This window comes from Nothobranchius furzeri, chromosome 14 (genome assembly GCF_043380555.1).
Source record: "Nothobranchius furzeri strain GRZ-AD chromosome 14, NfurGRZ-RIMD1, whole genome shotgun sequence".
Lineage (NCBI taxonomy): Eukaryota > Metazoa > Chordata > Actinopteri > Cyprinodontiformes > Nothobranchiidae > Nothobranchius > Nothobranchius furzeri.
This window is the reverse complement of record NC_091754.1, coordinates 35,677,282-35,693,798: the sequence shown is the minus strand read 5'-3', so window position 1 is coordinate 35,693,798 and position 16,517 is coordinate 35,677,282. Positions and strand designations below refer to the sequence as shown.

Genomic DNA, 16,517 nt, shown 5'->3' with positions numbered 1-16,517 from the left:
ATATAAATATTTTGCTGAAAATAAACATTACAACTAAAATATAAACAAATTAAATGTTTCAGCTGGCTAAATAGATTGCTGTCGACCCCACCGAGAGTCGAACCAGCATCAGCTGAGGGGAAAGCAAAACTTAAGTCAGACAATATTGCCACTGGGCTACCAGAACCATTACAACAATAAGCCTTAAATGCTGTATAGGACGCTTTTGTTAGAGCGGCTGTGGGCAGATATTTGTTAAAAGAAACCTTTTCATTTCGGGATATATTCAGGCATTGTCATGTAGCAAGTTATATTTATCTTGTTTAATTGGAGCATAGAACATAGCATTAGCAATTGTAAACTAGTAACAGCCGTAATTCATGTGGGTCAGGTTAGTTTGCGATAAAGTTGAAAAACAAAAACGGAAGAAGTCAGTGGACTAGGCTGAGTTTGCGTGAATGGGCGGGGCTGACTGGTGCAACTCCGCCTTTGTAGTTCTGCAGCGAGCACACTCTCTAATAAATCACAGAAATGTGTTAATAATCTGCAGAAATTCTATGTCTGTAGTATCATATCCTCTCTGAGAGAAAAACTGAGAACTATAGCTGCAAGTTTCAGGAAAGATTCACATTGTACACACACACACACACACACACACACACACACGCACACACGTGCGTGCGCGCGCACACACACACACACACACACACACACACACACACACACACACACACACACACACACACACACACACACACATAGGAATTTTCAACAGATGACTAGAATAGCATTGGATGTAATGCAGCAGTCCTGCATTGTTGCTGACCGTAAGTCTGTTGGTGTTTACATACCGCAGGCTGTGAGTTACGTTCTTCTGGGTCAAATCAGCATTTTAAGGAGCAGTAAACACTTTTATCAAACTACTCATAAATGCAAAATAATTCTTTTTACATCCACAAGGGTCCAGTTAATGTCCTCCACTAAAATAGCTCAGAACATGTTTCCATCTGATATCCAACATAGTGCTACAGAAAACCTTCAAAGATGTGTCTCTGTTTCATCATAACCTCCATTAGTATTCTGATTTTACCTTCCAACTTTGATCAACATTGTTGTGTACTAGCTGGATGAATGCATACTCACAGAGCAGGATGATATTGACATGTATTGCAGTCAAAAAAAGAAAAAAATGATGAGTCAAAAATGCTCTAATTGTTAGTTGGATATGCCAATCCATTTCTTTTTCAGGACGTTGAAACACCTGATCCACCAAGTAGGGCCAAAGATGTGTTTATTGCTAGCCTTGGCTAACAAGACTTTACTGAGCCTTGGTAATTTACCAACACATTCTCACACCCAAGGCGTCAAAATAGGACGCGTGTGACCAAGCCTCAATATATGACGATTCGGGACGCCCCAGCGGGTCAGGAGATGACGATCAGGGGCTCGCTGGTTCACGTGGCTCCGCTGGCGTCACTGTTTGACGCGCGCGGTCACACGGATATTACTCGACTATTTAACCTTCCCCTCACCCCAATCCTAACCTTAAGGTCCATAAACTGTGACCTTAAAGTTAGGATTGGGGTGAGGGGAAGGTTAAGTAGTTCACAAGTAGTTCTAATGTCCGTCTCACCACCGGCGTCGGATACCGACGCTCTGGGACGCTGCATCAGCTGTTTGTCCCTGATCGTCGTCTCCTGATGCGCCGGGGCGTCCCAAATCGTCATATATTGAGGCTTGGTCAGACACGTCATATTTTGATGCCTTGGGTGTGAGAATGTGTTGAATTTACACATTCCTCTTCTGGTTACATGGCCAATGGCCTGTATTTACAGTACTGTTTTAGGCCGGTGTGAAAATACTGTGAATAAAGAATGCTTTCAGACACATAAATAATGATAATTGTGTGAGCCCTGATCTCAACATCGTGGAGTGTGTCTGGGATTACATGAAGATGCCTACATCCACACAAGATCTGCATTTAGATCTCCAAGATGTTTGGAACAACCTTTCAGCCCAGTTCCTTCAACAACTATGCTAAAATGTAGCTGGAAGGATTTATGCAGTTTTGAGAGAAAAGGGTAGCTTAGTAAGCTAGACCAACCACAGCAGAAGCTACAAGAGTTAGTTCTGCAGGTCGATCTAGCTGTGCTCCATTGTCGCCTCACCCGTCCTTTGGACCAAACCGCTCTGTGTTTGCTGGGTGAGAACTCTGTATGCGTCTGTCACGAACGGAACGTTTCGTACCTAAAATTCAGAATACAAATACACTTGCCATTACACCCCTAGCAATAATCTCTGTGAGCCCCCCGCCTTATTATAATCACCTCGACCGTATAAATCCACTGTGCTGCTAATCCACTACTGTCTGTTGGTCACTGGGTCAGACAGATGGATCACCCCCTCACCCACACACACACACACCCACACACACACACACACACACACACACACACACACACACACACACACACACACACACACACACACACACACACACACACACACACACACACACACACCGATAACCACATACATCTGCTCATAAAGAGAACGAAAACTCAACATCAGCCCAAAGAAACTATATTTGAAATAAGAGATAATAAAACATGCAGCAGCGCTGTGCAAGATTATGATCAGTCAGTTTCACTGCAGATCTTAGGAATGTTGTCTCATTACTGTCGAGGCTGACCATGTTTCAGTGTTTGTGTTTAATTAAAACATTGTTTGTAAGCTGCTGTTCTCATTTATCTGTTAGAGTTGAGGTTAGGGATGATGCAGCCAGTTTTCAACAGTTGTACCCCAACTGCATGCTTTTCTAATGGTGTGCAGCCCTATTTACATGTTTCTGGGTATTATATTGGGAATATTCATAATGAGGAAGTATCTTTGTAACAGTCTTAGTGTAGATGTTCTGTTTTGTTGGTGTGGCTCATTTTTAAACTGCAGCTGCAGTCCCTTTACTGCATATAGACTACCATTGTATCCATGCAGCCACTTAATTATGTAAAAGTGTCGTAAAGATTGGTTTTGTTCTCTGTATGTCAGCTGTAGGCCAGTTTTCATAAAGTGGGTCGGATGACTGATGGAAAATGAGTAAATGAGTACATTTTGGAACAAAAAAAAGAGTGATGTTTTTGTTTGGTGCACATGTACTGAGACGTTTGAATGTTTGTGTGAGCTGTCGTCACACGGCTCTCTGCTATTCTCAGTGAGAGGCAGAGTGAGCTGATGTGGGTGGACGTTCACTCCAACCGCCGTTATGTAACAAGCAGTTTATGTCGGTCGTCCTGTAGAACAATATTCAGATATTTAGAAACAAAGGAAGACAGAATTGTAAGAGGGAGGAAGGAGAGCCCTGGAAACTAATCATTTAGCAGTTCTGCTATTGGCTGAAAAAAAATCATCATTGTTTATGCTGGGTCTCTGTCAGGTCAGCCATTTGTTAGGATAAGCTGCATGGTAATTGGTGAAAGTCATTTATTTCAAACCAAAGATGGGCAATATGGCCTCAAATCTATGGTGCCTTTTATTTGGAAGCCTGTGCTGTAACAATATTTATCAATATATTCTCTTTGTATTTGTCAGAGGGGATGTTTGTCAGCCGGTATTTGCATAAAAATGTAATATTGAAAAATAAAAGTATCAGTTTTTATCCTTTTAATGACACTTTTACACAGCATATGAGGTTGGGCGTTTATTGACCATCAGTGATAGTCCGATTCCTGACCACTGGTCTTTATGAGCAATATTGTTTTATGCAGTACAGTGAACTCTTTTTCATGTTTAAGAAACCAATTTGAAATGATTGGAGCTTTATGACATGGTGCATTATCTTGCTGGAAGTAGCCATCATAGGATGGGTACATGGTGGTCATGAAGGGATGGGCATGGTCACAAACAATGCTCAGGTAGCCCGTGGCATTTAAACCATGCCCAATTGGCACTAGGGGGCCTAAAGTGTGCCAAGAAAACATCCCCCACACATGACACCACCACCGCCAGCCTGCACAAGGCATGATGGATCCTTGTTCTCATTCTGTTTACTGACTCTACCATTTGAAATATCTCAACAGAAATCGAGACTCATCAGACCAGACAACATTTTTACAGTCTTCAACTGTCCAATTTTGGTGAGCTGGTGCAAATTGTAGCCTCTTTTTCCTATTTGTAGTGGGGATGAGTGGTACCTGGTGGGGTCTTCTGCTGTTGTAGTCCATCCGCCTCAAGGTTGTGCGTGTTGTGGCTTCACAAATGCTTTGCTGCATTCCTTGGTTGTAACGAGTGGCTATTCCAGTCAAAATAGCTCTTCTATCAGCTTGAATCAGTTGGCTCATTCTCCTCTGACCTCTAGCATCAACAAGGCATTTTGGCCCACAGGACTGGATGTTTTTCCATTTTCACACCATTCTTTGTAAACCCTAGAAATGGTTGTGTGAAAATCCCAGTAACTGAGCAGATTGTGAAATACTCAGATCGGCCTGTGAGGCACCAACAACCACGCCACGCTCAGAATAGCTTAAATCACCTTTCTTTCCCATTCTGACCTTCAGTTTGGAGTTCAGGAGATTGTCTTGAGCAAGACCACACTCCTGAATGCATTTAAGCAACTGCCTTGTGATTGATTGATCAGATAATTACATTAAGAAGAAGTTGAACAGGTGTTCCTAATAATCCTTTAGGTGAGGGTATACATATATGTGTACGTGTATGTATATATATATATATATATATATATATATACACACACACACACACACACACACACAGTGCTCAGCATAAATGAGTACACCCCACCCCCTTTAAAACATACACATTTAATCAGGAGCTCAATGACCTAAAGAACAATTTCCAGAATGTTCACAAGGCTTGGTTTTATTGAACACTTGTTTAACTCCATAACATGAAATTAAGGTTAATAATTTTTGTATGACCACCGTGATTTTCAAGGACTGCACCAAGTCTTCTAGGCTGAATGGAGAGTGATGCTCAACTTGCTGCTTCAGAAATCCCCACAGGTGTTGGATTGGTTCAGATCAGAAGACATACTTGATCATTCAATCACCTTAACCCTGTTCTTCTTCAGAAATGCAACAGTAGCTTTAGATGTGTTTTGGACCATTGAGTTCATGATACCAACAATGAAATGCAGCTCCCCAACACCAGCAGCACTCATGCGGCCCCACATAAGGACACCACCACCACCATGTTTCACTGTAGGCACCATGTATTTCTCTTCGAAATCCTCACCTTTACAATGCCATACTGTTTAGAAACCATTAGTTCCAAAAACAGTGATCTTTGTCTCGTCACTCCAGAGTCCCAGTAGTCTTCATCTCTTTCAGCATGGGCCCTAGCTAATCCTAGATATGCTTTTTTGTGCATGGGCTTTAGGAGAGGCTTCCTTTGTGGACGATTCCCATGCATGTCATTCCTCTGCAGTGTGCATCGTATGATGTCACGGGAAACACTCACTCCAGTTAGGCTTCCTACTGCTTTAGCTAACGGCAGTGAACTTGCATGGTGAACTTCTTCAACCCTTCTAATCAAAAGACGCTCCTGTCCTATGGGTTAGACATAGTGGAGTCACTAAAATGAAAGGAAGTGAAAGGAGGTCCACACAAGCATATAAATACAAGTGTGTGTGTGTGTGCGTGCGCGCGCGCGCGCTTGTGTGGACCTCCTTTCACTTCCTTTCATTTTAGCGACTCCACTATGCCCAACCCATACCCTAACACTAACCATAACCAATAGGGTTCTACTCCTAACTTAAACTAACCTAAACTAAAAGTTCATTCACACCATACATCTAAAACCAAGTTTTAGGGTGCTTCACATTGTGTGGACCAGCAAAATTTCCACACAGTACAGGTTAAAGTAAAAATATGTCCACTTAAACCTATAAAGACCAGTATACACACACAGACTATGTTTAGAACTGAAAACAGACAGCAAATCTACATTTCTGTCCCAAAATAAATGTGAAAAACATATACGCACTAGGGTTGCAAGAATTAACCGGTTTGACTATTAACCACGGTGTGAAACGCTGCAGTTAACCCACCATAGAGATGTCTCCCAACACCTCAGATAAAAAAACCTTTAGCGGACCAAAGCGAAGTTGAAAGTGAACGAACGCACGTAGCAGAACCAGCATCAATGACCACCCGGACTGCTCCGTTTCCACCTAGGAAGTGCTTCAAGTCTCCTGTGAGAGGATACTTTAAGCCGGGCGTACACTGTGCGACTTTTTCACTCGTAGCACTCAGCTTCAGCTCAGACTGTACGACTTCCTCGCAGAGCAGATCTCACGAGTCATGTGCTCACACTGTATGACCCAGTTCTCGTATGCGACCTGACTGCTCACACTGTACGTCTGGTAGCAACACGTCCGCCCTAAAAATATGCTAAAAATAGCAGTTTTTACTCAACACGTCAGACTTTTTTGTCTTGTCTTGCCTGTTGTCCTTCGGGAGTGCTGCAGGAGGACACACAGGGATTTATGGGGGTTGGATGAGGAAAACGAAATAAAGAAAGTGAATCTGTGTTTTGTGATCGGTTTAATTTGACATGAACACGACAAACACGCTTTCTTGACAATCTTTGTGAGTAAAAAAACGTGTAGAAACAAAAACGAACAGCGTGTGCTATTAGGGAAATAGCGAGCTGCGTTGATGCAGGATTGCGCATGCGCCGTGAGCGGTTCTGATACTTTTTGGGTCGCAGCTGCTCGCAGCACCGCTTCAACAGTGCGATACCCTATGGAATTCGGTCGGTACCTTAAAAAGTACCGAATTTGGTACCCATCGCTAGGAGGAACCCATTAAAAAACTTTAACATTGCTTCAATTTAACATGAAGAACAAGTTACGTTCAAGCTCAAAGGAAGTTGTTGACAGTGCGGAGACTGTCGGCCACACCCACTTTATACCACCATCGCGGAATGTTTGTAAAAACACATGATCGCGCCACATTACCGCCACAGCCAGACCACTTATGAGCAACCAAAAGCTACCTGATGCCTCCTCCATTTTGCGGAAAAGTGGCACCATTGTTTTGTGAAACAGGATGGAGTTGCATCAAATTTTAATCATCCTTCTTTGATTGTTGTCACTTTAGGCGGGAACAACCACCGGCTTCTTCTCTTCATCTAACCCGTGATGGAAACGTGTAATGTGTCGCATGTTGGTAGTGTTGCTGTTGTGTTTTATTTTAGTTTTACACACAAAAGTGGCTCGCATGGTTTATTAAATGGTGAATCAACACACCTCTAGTTATTTTTAGGGATAGAATAATTTGTGTGGTTTGCCTTGTGTCTTAATCTGGCTGGTAATTTTACCTGAAATGAATAAAAGATTTGGTAATAAATATAATTCTACAGCAAGTAGAGGCTTCTTGTTCTGGAGAGATCTACTATTGTGACTGCTGTGTTCTGCTCAGACTTCTTTAGCTTCTCTAACTTTTCTCATTATTCAGTCTTGGTTTCTAATTCTTTCTTTCCCAATAACTCTCACTATCTTATAGCTGTTCTTGGCAAATTTTCAGTCTGATTTGATCAAACAGATTTGATATTGTTGCTCTGAAACTGTTCTCAGAGATTATTTTTGTGCTTTTTTGCGTGTTTTTCTGGTGTCCAGCCTGTCATTACTTTGCTGTCGGGAAGTCTCGCCTTTTCCTGCACAACTAGAGGATGCAGCTGCAGCACACACACATCCATACACACGCACAAACACACATGTGTGCATGCTTCATCCACAGGCATGCACAAACATACACACGCGCACGTACACATACACATGCACACACAGACACGCATGCACACCACAGACACACACACACACGTTGCGCGCGCGCACACACACACACACACACACACACACACACATGCACACACGCGCACGCACACACACACACACACACACACACACTTGGTTTCAGGGTCTTCTCAGGCGCTCACAGCTTGTGTACCTTTCTGAATATCATAAAATCAAAGTTCAGCATAGGAACCGTAGCACCAGGGAGCTTCTGACATGATTTCACGTACATGAATAATTTCTTTAAATAATTAAAATGTAAATAAGTTTTAAACAGATAAAATTATTCTGAATGGACTTGATCAGCCACCTCTTATTGACTCAATAACATGTAATCAATTCCTGTTAAAATTAAAACAAACCAACTTATAATGGTTATTTTTAGTTTTGTTGTGTCAGTCTCCTCCCTGCTGCTGTGTTGTTAAAGTTCTGACCTCTGTGCACGAGCGGCCCACCTCCACATTCCTGTTTTGTGTGTGTTGTCTGTGAGCAAGCTGAAGTCTCGAATGTCCACGACTCTGGTCACATAGAGGTCAGCCAGTCCACCAGGACCACCAAAAGCTTCATTTGTAGCTGTCTGTCTTTAGCGTCGCTGAGGTCACTAGGTGAAGCAGAGGAAGACACATTTACAGCACAACAAATCCCAGATATGCTGCTGCTTCCTGTTTGACTGCAGGCTGCAACCTGCCCAGTGAAAATATCTCCCAACAACTCATGTAACAGGAATTTGGATGGCTTTGAACATGTGTTCTGAGAACAGACCTACATTTCTGCTGCATCAAGAATCTAAATAAAACCCACGTTTGGTTTTAGACTGAGTCACTGTTGACATCACAGCTTTTAAATCTGTCAACAGGATTTGAAGCAGACTTTTTGATCCATATCTCAGTTTCCTCAAAAAGTTTCTTAAAAAGGGACGTGTTATGTAAAACTCGCCATATGCATCCTTCTGTGGACCTTGTGGGTCTCTACAAACACTCCAAATGTGTAAAATACTTGGTCAGTGTTTGGTTTTAGGGATTAAGTGTCTATGCCCCATGCTCCGACAAGAATGCTTAGATCAGCTGGCGTCCATCGGCTGGTGACCCACAGATCAAGGTTAAAAGTTAAAGGAGGTAGGGATTTCTCTGTGATGGCCTTTGTCTGTGGAATAGTTTTCCTTTAGACAGCTGAGACTACTGCCCTGTTTAAAGTAGAGGTGTGAATCTTCACTTGTCTCCCGATTCGATTACGATTATTGGGTCAACGATTCAATTCAATTCAATATCCCGATGCATCACGATTATTTCATATTGATTTGTTTTCATTGATAAATAGAAGATGTCAGATAATTGCTTATTATTATTATTATTATTATTATTATTATTATTATTTTAATCAAAAATGTAATTGACACAACCTGCCATCCCTCAAAAGCTCTCCATTCACAACAGGTTAGGACAAAACATTTTAAACATTTAAGAAGATTTATCAAAGTAAAACATCTGTTTCCTCGTTCAACACCACGCCTCAGGCTGAGAAAAACACGCTTAGCAAAAACTCACAAAATCTAATAAAGTACTGAAAACCTACAGGACACATAATGTAATAATAAAATCCATGGTGGGTTCATATATGAGTGTTTAATGTCTCTGAGCAGCTTTAGAGTCAGATATTTATGCCACAGTTCAAGGGTGTCAGAAGTAACACCAAATGAAATGTTTGACTTAGTTTGTTATTTTATTTGAACCCAGTGGTTCATTTCTGAAATGTTGGAGAATGAATCAAGTTCTGTTTGATGCAGAAAATAATAAAACATAAAACAAATTCTACACTTCCAATAATATTTAAGATGTGTGTTTTATTCTTTCTGGTAATAACACCAGCAGAAGGCTGTGGGCTGGATTAGGATTAAATTACCCAGCTGATGGATCAGCTTCACTAACCAGCTAACTACAAACCTTTCCACTAACCCTCACCATGTAACCCTCATGTCCATGCTGTCTCTGGAGGAGCAGATAGGACACAAGACCTCCTGTAACTTAAAATGAACCAAAGCTTCCTCCCAGTTTCTCTTTAAGCTGAATTTAACTTCAGTTTATCATCATGAAACAAAAGAATAAAGTGGAACAAGAACTTCTATATTCTATTCCTCTCTCGTTTTAACTTCTCCGTGTCCCTAAATAAAGGAGACAGGCGATTACGCTGCAGCCGCCATCATTGACCCCGCCCCCTCCCCAAGATTGGATCTCCCAGCATCTCAACACTTGGTCTGACTGAGCGCTTCCAGGAGAAATAATAATTACATTATGAAAATAATAATGTGTGTTTGGAGCATCGGTTTGGAGGTGCATCCTCCGATCCTCCCTCTCTCCCTCTCTCAGTTGTTGTGCGAGCGAGCGGAGCGCGCTGCAGGACTACCCGCTCAATTAACATAATTCACTGCCCAAATCCAACAGAACCGGTCGGGCTGATTCAGTTCCGGTTCGGTCTCAGGTTACAACTCTAGCGCTCAGCCCTGCAGTACCACATTAAGGCGGAACCACTTGGTAAATGTGGAGGATGCTCACTCTGACAGATTTGGATGCTGCGCTGGTGCCGACGTTAAAAAAACAAAACTACATTCCACTATAATCAATTATGGCGTACTCTTCTACGATGCAGAATCGTTTATGTCCGCATCCCGATGCATCGATTATTTGATTATTTTCCTCAGCTCTAGTTTAAAGTACGTTTGACAACACATTTGTTTTCTCTGGTGTTTAGTGACAAACAGTAGGTTGCACCTTTTAATGTTGTCTTTTACGCATTTAGGTCTGTTCTTCGGTACTTTAATGTCTCTTATTTTAGCTTCTAGTTTTTGGTTTCATGAATGTTTAGATGTTAACATGGTTTCATTCTTTTAGTTTCCTGAATGTTTTATTGTACTGTTCTGTGCAGCAGTTTGGGGCAATGGCTGTTGCCATGGAAATGTGCTTTACAAATAAAGTTTCACTTGACTTTTATAAGATGAGCCATTTCAAAAATTCTCTGATTATGAAATAAAGGGACATTAGCATAGAACCCCCACTCACCCTCCAGGCTGGAGAAGTAGCGGCTCCAATATCTACTCCCGATATAGGAGCTTCTCAGCTTATAGCAGCCTGAGTGGCGGTTGGGTGGACGTGGCCAGCTCTAGCTTGTTTTCTTAAAGTGTCAGAGCCACTGATAACACAAGGAGACATAGGACTGGGCAAATCTGGTGTTTTTAAAATAATTCAACATGTTTTCAAACACGACATGAGGTCAAGTTTATGTCGATGTAAATATACAACCGGTAGCTCAGTGGCCTAGTGGTAGAGTGTCCGCCCTGAGCATGGGATTTCAGGGTTCCATTCCTGGTCGGGTCAGACCAAAGACTTTGATAAAATGGGACCCAATGCCTCCCTGCTTGGCACTCAGCATTAAGGGTTATATTGGGAGGTTAAACCACCAAATGGTTCCCAAGCGTGGCTGTGTCTGCAGCTCACCGCTCCCCTGGGTCAAATGTGGAGAACAAATTTTGCACATACTTCAGTGTGTGTGACAACTAGTGGGACTTTATCTTAATATCACCCAGCCATGAAGTAAAATTAAAATGCATTTCTTAGTTTGATGCCTTACAGTGTTTCCTGAATGCATCATCAACACTAACTTCTGGATAGTGTTGAGTCTGCAGCGTCTCTTCTGATTCCCATTCTAAATGGTTCTGGGTTGAAGCAATTCTTCCTCCTACTGTGGACTCTCATCTTCATTGCCATGAGGTTCCAAGGTTGGACCTTGTCAGTAAAGTGATGGCTAGACTCATTACTGTGATAAGACTATGTCCTGTTTCTTAAGAGTGGGAGGGTATTGTTAATAAAGCAGGAAGTCCCATGCTTACCTCACAGGGTGCGGCGTATCTGTTTGTATACTTGGCGTCAGAACTCACTCCCTTAGAAACAGATAACCTTTTCTAACTTTCACTTTCTTCGGTTACCTGCAGATAGACAAAGGTCTTTGCTCGAATAGTTATCAGCTTCTTTAGAACTCAGCAAAGCTGGGTATCTTTAGATTTGTATTCCATGCCAGTACTTTTAACAGTACCTGGTTTTTGATACTGGTACGCTCAGTCTATGGCAGTGGCAGATCAGACAGTCGGCAGAGTAAGTGACAGAGTGATGGCGAGAGGGTTAATGATGTTCAGAGAAAATGCCCAAAAGTTAGTAGTGGGCACATTTTAGGGATGTACGTTTACCAAAATTTCTTTAACCGGCTATTGACGCTCCTTAACCATTAATAGCCAGATAACCGGAAACCAATCAACCCCCCACCCCCCCCACCCAGAATGTCTGTCAAACTCAGAACTTGTTGCACAGCGGACTGTCTGGTATCAAATACATTACACCCCAGTGCAGCAGAAGAACCTGTTAACTACGTACATCCCTAGCACATTTTAGACTTCAGCTAACGGACCATACAATGAGTAGAAAAGTTATTTTCTCTTTGTGGGGCCGTTTTAGTGTAACAGCAATGAAGCAGATTCACAACAGGAACTAAGACAGGTAAACAAATAAGTAGGTGCATCCCTACTTACCACTCAGCTTCCAGGATATTCTGGTAAAATCCAGACTATAAATGAATGTCAGAGAGATCCACAGCTTGTGGTCTGGCCCGGTACTTTCCTTCATTCTTAATCTGGAACCCTTCTACAAGCAACCTGTCTTTGCTACACACTCATTCTTAATTCACCACTTAAGTGGGGACTTTTTTTCCTTTGTTAAAACTTTATTGAACAACCGAACAGTACACAAAATAGTACACAGAACATGTGCAGGGGTGTAAAAATATCAAATTATTTATATGTAATGCAAATATTAATAGTTTTTAAAGGCCTTTTTATTAAAAGATCTGTTAATCAATGTTAGTTTCAGTTTCACTTGTCTCTCTTCAAACCCCCAACACACACACACACACACACACACACACACGCACGTACGCACGCACACACACACACACACACACACATCACAGCTTGTGTGTTGTGAGTGGAATGGAGGTGCTGCTGTTTGCTCGGACGATAAAAGCAGAGCTGGCTGACTCTTAGTTCCTTATTCGTGTTGTCTTAAATAGCACTTCCTGGAACTGTTGCATCTCCGTGCTGTTGATGCTTACAGTTGTGATTTCCAGCAGTGGGACACCTGCAGCCTCTCTGGTGGCACGAGGATGATGGTCCTTAGGGACATGGGACTTGGAGGGCTAGTGTGAATGCAGACACAGAACTACAGCCACCTCTCCTGGGGTGACTGGCACCAGAGGAAATGAACTGTGTCCCTGCTCTCGCTCTTGAACATTTGTTTTTAGGAGGGTTGAGTGTTCAGCCCCAGCAGAACAATGTGGAATAATTTGCCTGACATTTCTTGGCCTTATTTGGCAGCAGCTGATAAAGTTGATTCTGTTGTAGCCAAGCTACACAGGATATGATGTCATCAACACTGGCCCTGAACTCCTCACAAGCACAGACTTCCCTGGGTCTGATGTCATTCATATGGTTCTGCTGCTGTGTTTGGGATATTTAAATAGTTACTAAATCCATATTATTTGTATAAAGGAACGTGCTGAAGGTTTAGTTTCCAGGTCACAGATCTGAAAGCTGGTGTGAGCTGCTCTTCAGTCATCAAGTCGGTCATGAGATGACTGCTGATTAAAGGGCTGCTGCAAGGCCTGCAGCCAGGTTTGTCACTAAATCAGCAGACTGCCTTCTAATTTTCATGCTTTGACTATTGTTAAAAGAATGAAAGGAGGGGATGTTCAGAGTTCAGAAGGTTAACTAAAGTATTTTACTGCATTTACTCTGCAAGTGTCCCCAGAACGCAGATGTAACTCCTGCAGTGGTTCATCTGTTACTCCAACAGATCACGGCTGGGTAGTCGTTTGAGAGTAGGTTACATGCTGCAAAGAGCCAACCGTGCTGAGAAAACAAAAACATCATCTTTGTCTTTGTTGGACAACACCCATGCTGCAAGTGTGGTTCACACCTGCAAACAGAAAATCCAGCAGATGCAAAACCAGAAACCTGTAACCCCCGCCTGTGTTTAGAACAACCTCAACGGCTCCACAAAGCGCACAACCAAACCTGGCCTAAAAACATCGTTATAGCTGCTGTAATAATATGTAAAACTGATTTAACCACAAACTGGAGAGGAAGTCCAAAAACACCTGGAAAAGAGCCTGTTTTTAGTTTCTCTGTTGTTGGAATGTATTTTTCCCAAAAGCAAATGTGTTTAGTCCTTAGATTTAGTAGTGCAGCTGTCAGAATAAGAACATGATTTTTTTTTGTTTGTGTAAAAATCATGAACGAAATGCCAGCAGCCAGCATTGATTGGAAACACATCCGTCTGTTTTTTAGATTTTATAGAGTTTTATCCTTTTTTTTTTGCAGATCTATCAAAGAACCGACTCGCCGACGTCCCCTCAGAGGTCTGCCACCTGGTTGCCTTGGAGACACTAAACCTTTATCACAACTGCATCAGGACCATCCCAGATAGCATCATCAGTCTGCAGTCACTCACGTCTTTAAACCTCAGGTACACACACTTGACATCTCGGCTGTTCTTGCAGTGTGATAGGGATTTCTTCTGTACCAAGGAGACGGTCGTCTTCCTTTAGGTCTCCTCCCAGTTGGACGTGCCCGGAAAACCTCACCAGGGAGGCATCCTAACCAAATTCCCAAGCCACCTCAACTGGCTCCTCTCAATATGGAGGAGCAGCGGGTCTCCTCCGAGCCCCTCTTGGATGACCGAGCTTCTCATTCTATCTCTAAGAGAGAGCCCAGCCACCCTGCAGAGAAGTTTTATTTTGGCCGCTTGTGTCTGCGATCACATTCTTTTGGTCACTACCCAAAGCCCATGACCATAGGTGAGGGTAGGAACTTAGATGGACCAGTAAATCGAGAGCTTCGCTTCCCCCCAAACCTTGGCTGCGCCTAGAAATCCTGTCCATAAAAGTTATGAGCAGAGTCGGTGACAAAGATCAGCCTTGGCAGAGTTCAACTCTCACTGGAAACTAGCGCAGCTTACTGCCAGCAATGTGGACCAAGTCCTGACACCGGTCCTACAGGGACCTAATAGCCCGTATCAGAGGGCCTGGTGCCCCATACTCCTAAAGTGCCCCCCACAGAGCCCCCATGGGACGCCTAGGTTGTCTGGGTAACCTAGTGTGACAAAAGGATGTATACTCTGTATTGAGACAAAGGTAACACAAATGCGTTTATTAAAAAGAACAGACACAAAAACACATAAAGTCAAGAACACTGAAAAATGTGATCAGTGGCAACAAAAACTTGGAAACACCATTTAACCTCTAATTAGTCAAATTAATACAAAATATCCCGAAAGATAATCACAGTAGAGATTTCTCCACCTTTGATGAGTCGTAATTACAAAAGAAGCGAGTGCAAGTGGAATGTTTGTAAAAAATTAATCTTTTTATTCACCCCTGAAATGTACAACCTCGGAAACGCAATAATTTAAACGCCCTGCGAGAGAGAGAGAGAGAGAGAGAGAGAGAGCGAGAGAGCGAGAGCGAGAGAGCGAGAGAGAGAGCGAGAGAGCGAGAGAGAGAGCGAGAGAGAGAGAGAGAGAGCGAGAGAGAGAGCGAGAGAGAGAGAGAGAGAGAGAGAGAGAGAGAGAGAGAGAGAGAGAGAGAGAGAGAGAGAGAGAGAGAGAGAGAGAGAGAGAGAGAGAGAGAGAGAGAGAGAGAGAGAGAGAGAGAGAGAGAGAGAGAGAGAGAGAGAGAGAGAGAGAGAGAGAGAGAGAGAGAGAGAGAGAGAGAGAGAGAGAGAGAGAGAGAGAAAAAAGACATCTCACACAACACAGTCAGCCTGCCCCTTATTCAGATGGTTGAAGGTTTGCGCCGTGCTTCCATCAGTGCACCTGGAGTGTTTGGTAGGGATTACACTGTGCCTGCACACATTCATGGGATGTTTGCATGTGTGTGTGTTGGGCTGCAGGGTCAACTCTAAAGCATGTCACTGACACACTCTGCTGCTCTGTGTGATGGTACGTTTAAAGGTCAGTGTGCCCCTGCTGCTTCTACTGTCCACATCTGGCTGCCTGAAACAGTTCTGGTACCAGCTGTCAGTCGTGTGTGTGTGTGTGTGTGTGTGTCAGCAGTAATAAATCACAGGCTGGTGGTGAAGGACTTTGCTTGGAAGTACAAAGTTTTGTGCAGAGCTTAATGTTCTGGAGTTATTTATGGAAACTGTCTGGTAGGAAACATTTAGATGGTGTCCTCTAATCATTATGGTTCCTAAGTCTTTGTCAAATTTAGGATTATTTTCATCAGCCAGTCATCTGATAAAAACTTGCACTTTAAACATGTGTTTCTACTTTAAAGGCCAGTTTAATCTGTTTTACTGTGTGTTTCGGGTGAGTTGGCTGACACAGGGCTCCATCACGTACAACTGATGTTACTACATGTGGGCAGATGCTTGTTGTGTAAGCTCTCAGCTGTCTGCTGTGTCTTTTCACTCACAAGCTCCTGAGATCATTGGCAGACTTTTACTCTGTCGTTGTTGCAGCTGGAATTAGGATGTTTCATCTCGGTGGAAAGGACTCCAGGATGATGTCTGTCTGTGCACAGAAAACTGTGATGCAACTACTACGCTATCAAATAGGGCTGTGTTGAAAAAATCCATTCTCCGATACTGAATCATGAGGATCGATTTGTACGGCCAAAAATCGATTTA

At 42.8% G+C, this 16,517-nt stretch overlaps 1 protein-coding gene across 8 annotated transcripts in view; it reads left to right on the top strand.

Annotated features, from left to right (window-relative positions):
• lrch1 (leucine-rich repeats and calponin homology (CH) domain containing 1) overlaps positions 1-16,517 on the top strand; it is a 106,354-nt gene that overhangs the window by 30,223 nt on the left and 59,614 nt on the right. For all 8 annotated transcript variants that reach the window (XM_015965793.3, XM_015965790.3, XM_015965787.3 and 5 more), the window contains exon 2: positions 14,211-14,355. In XM_015965793.3, the coding sequence (XP_015821279.1) occupies positions 14,211-14,355 (145 nt within the window). The remainder of the gene's footprint in view (positions 1-14,210; positions 14,356-16,517) is intronic.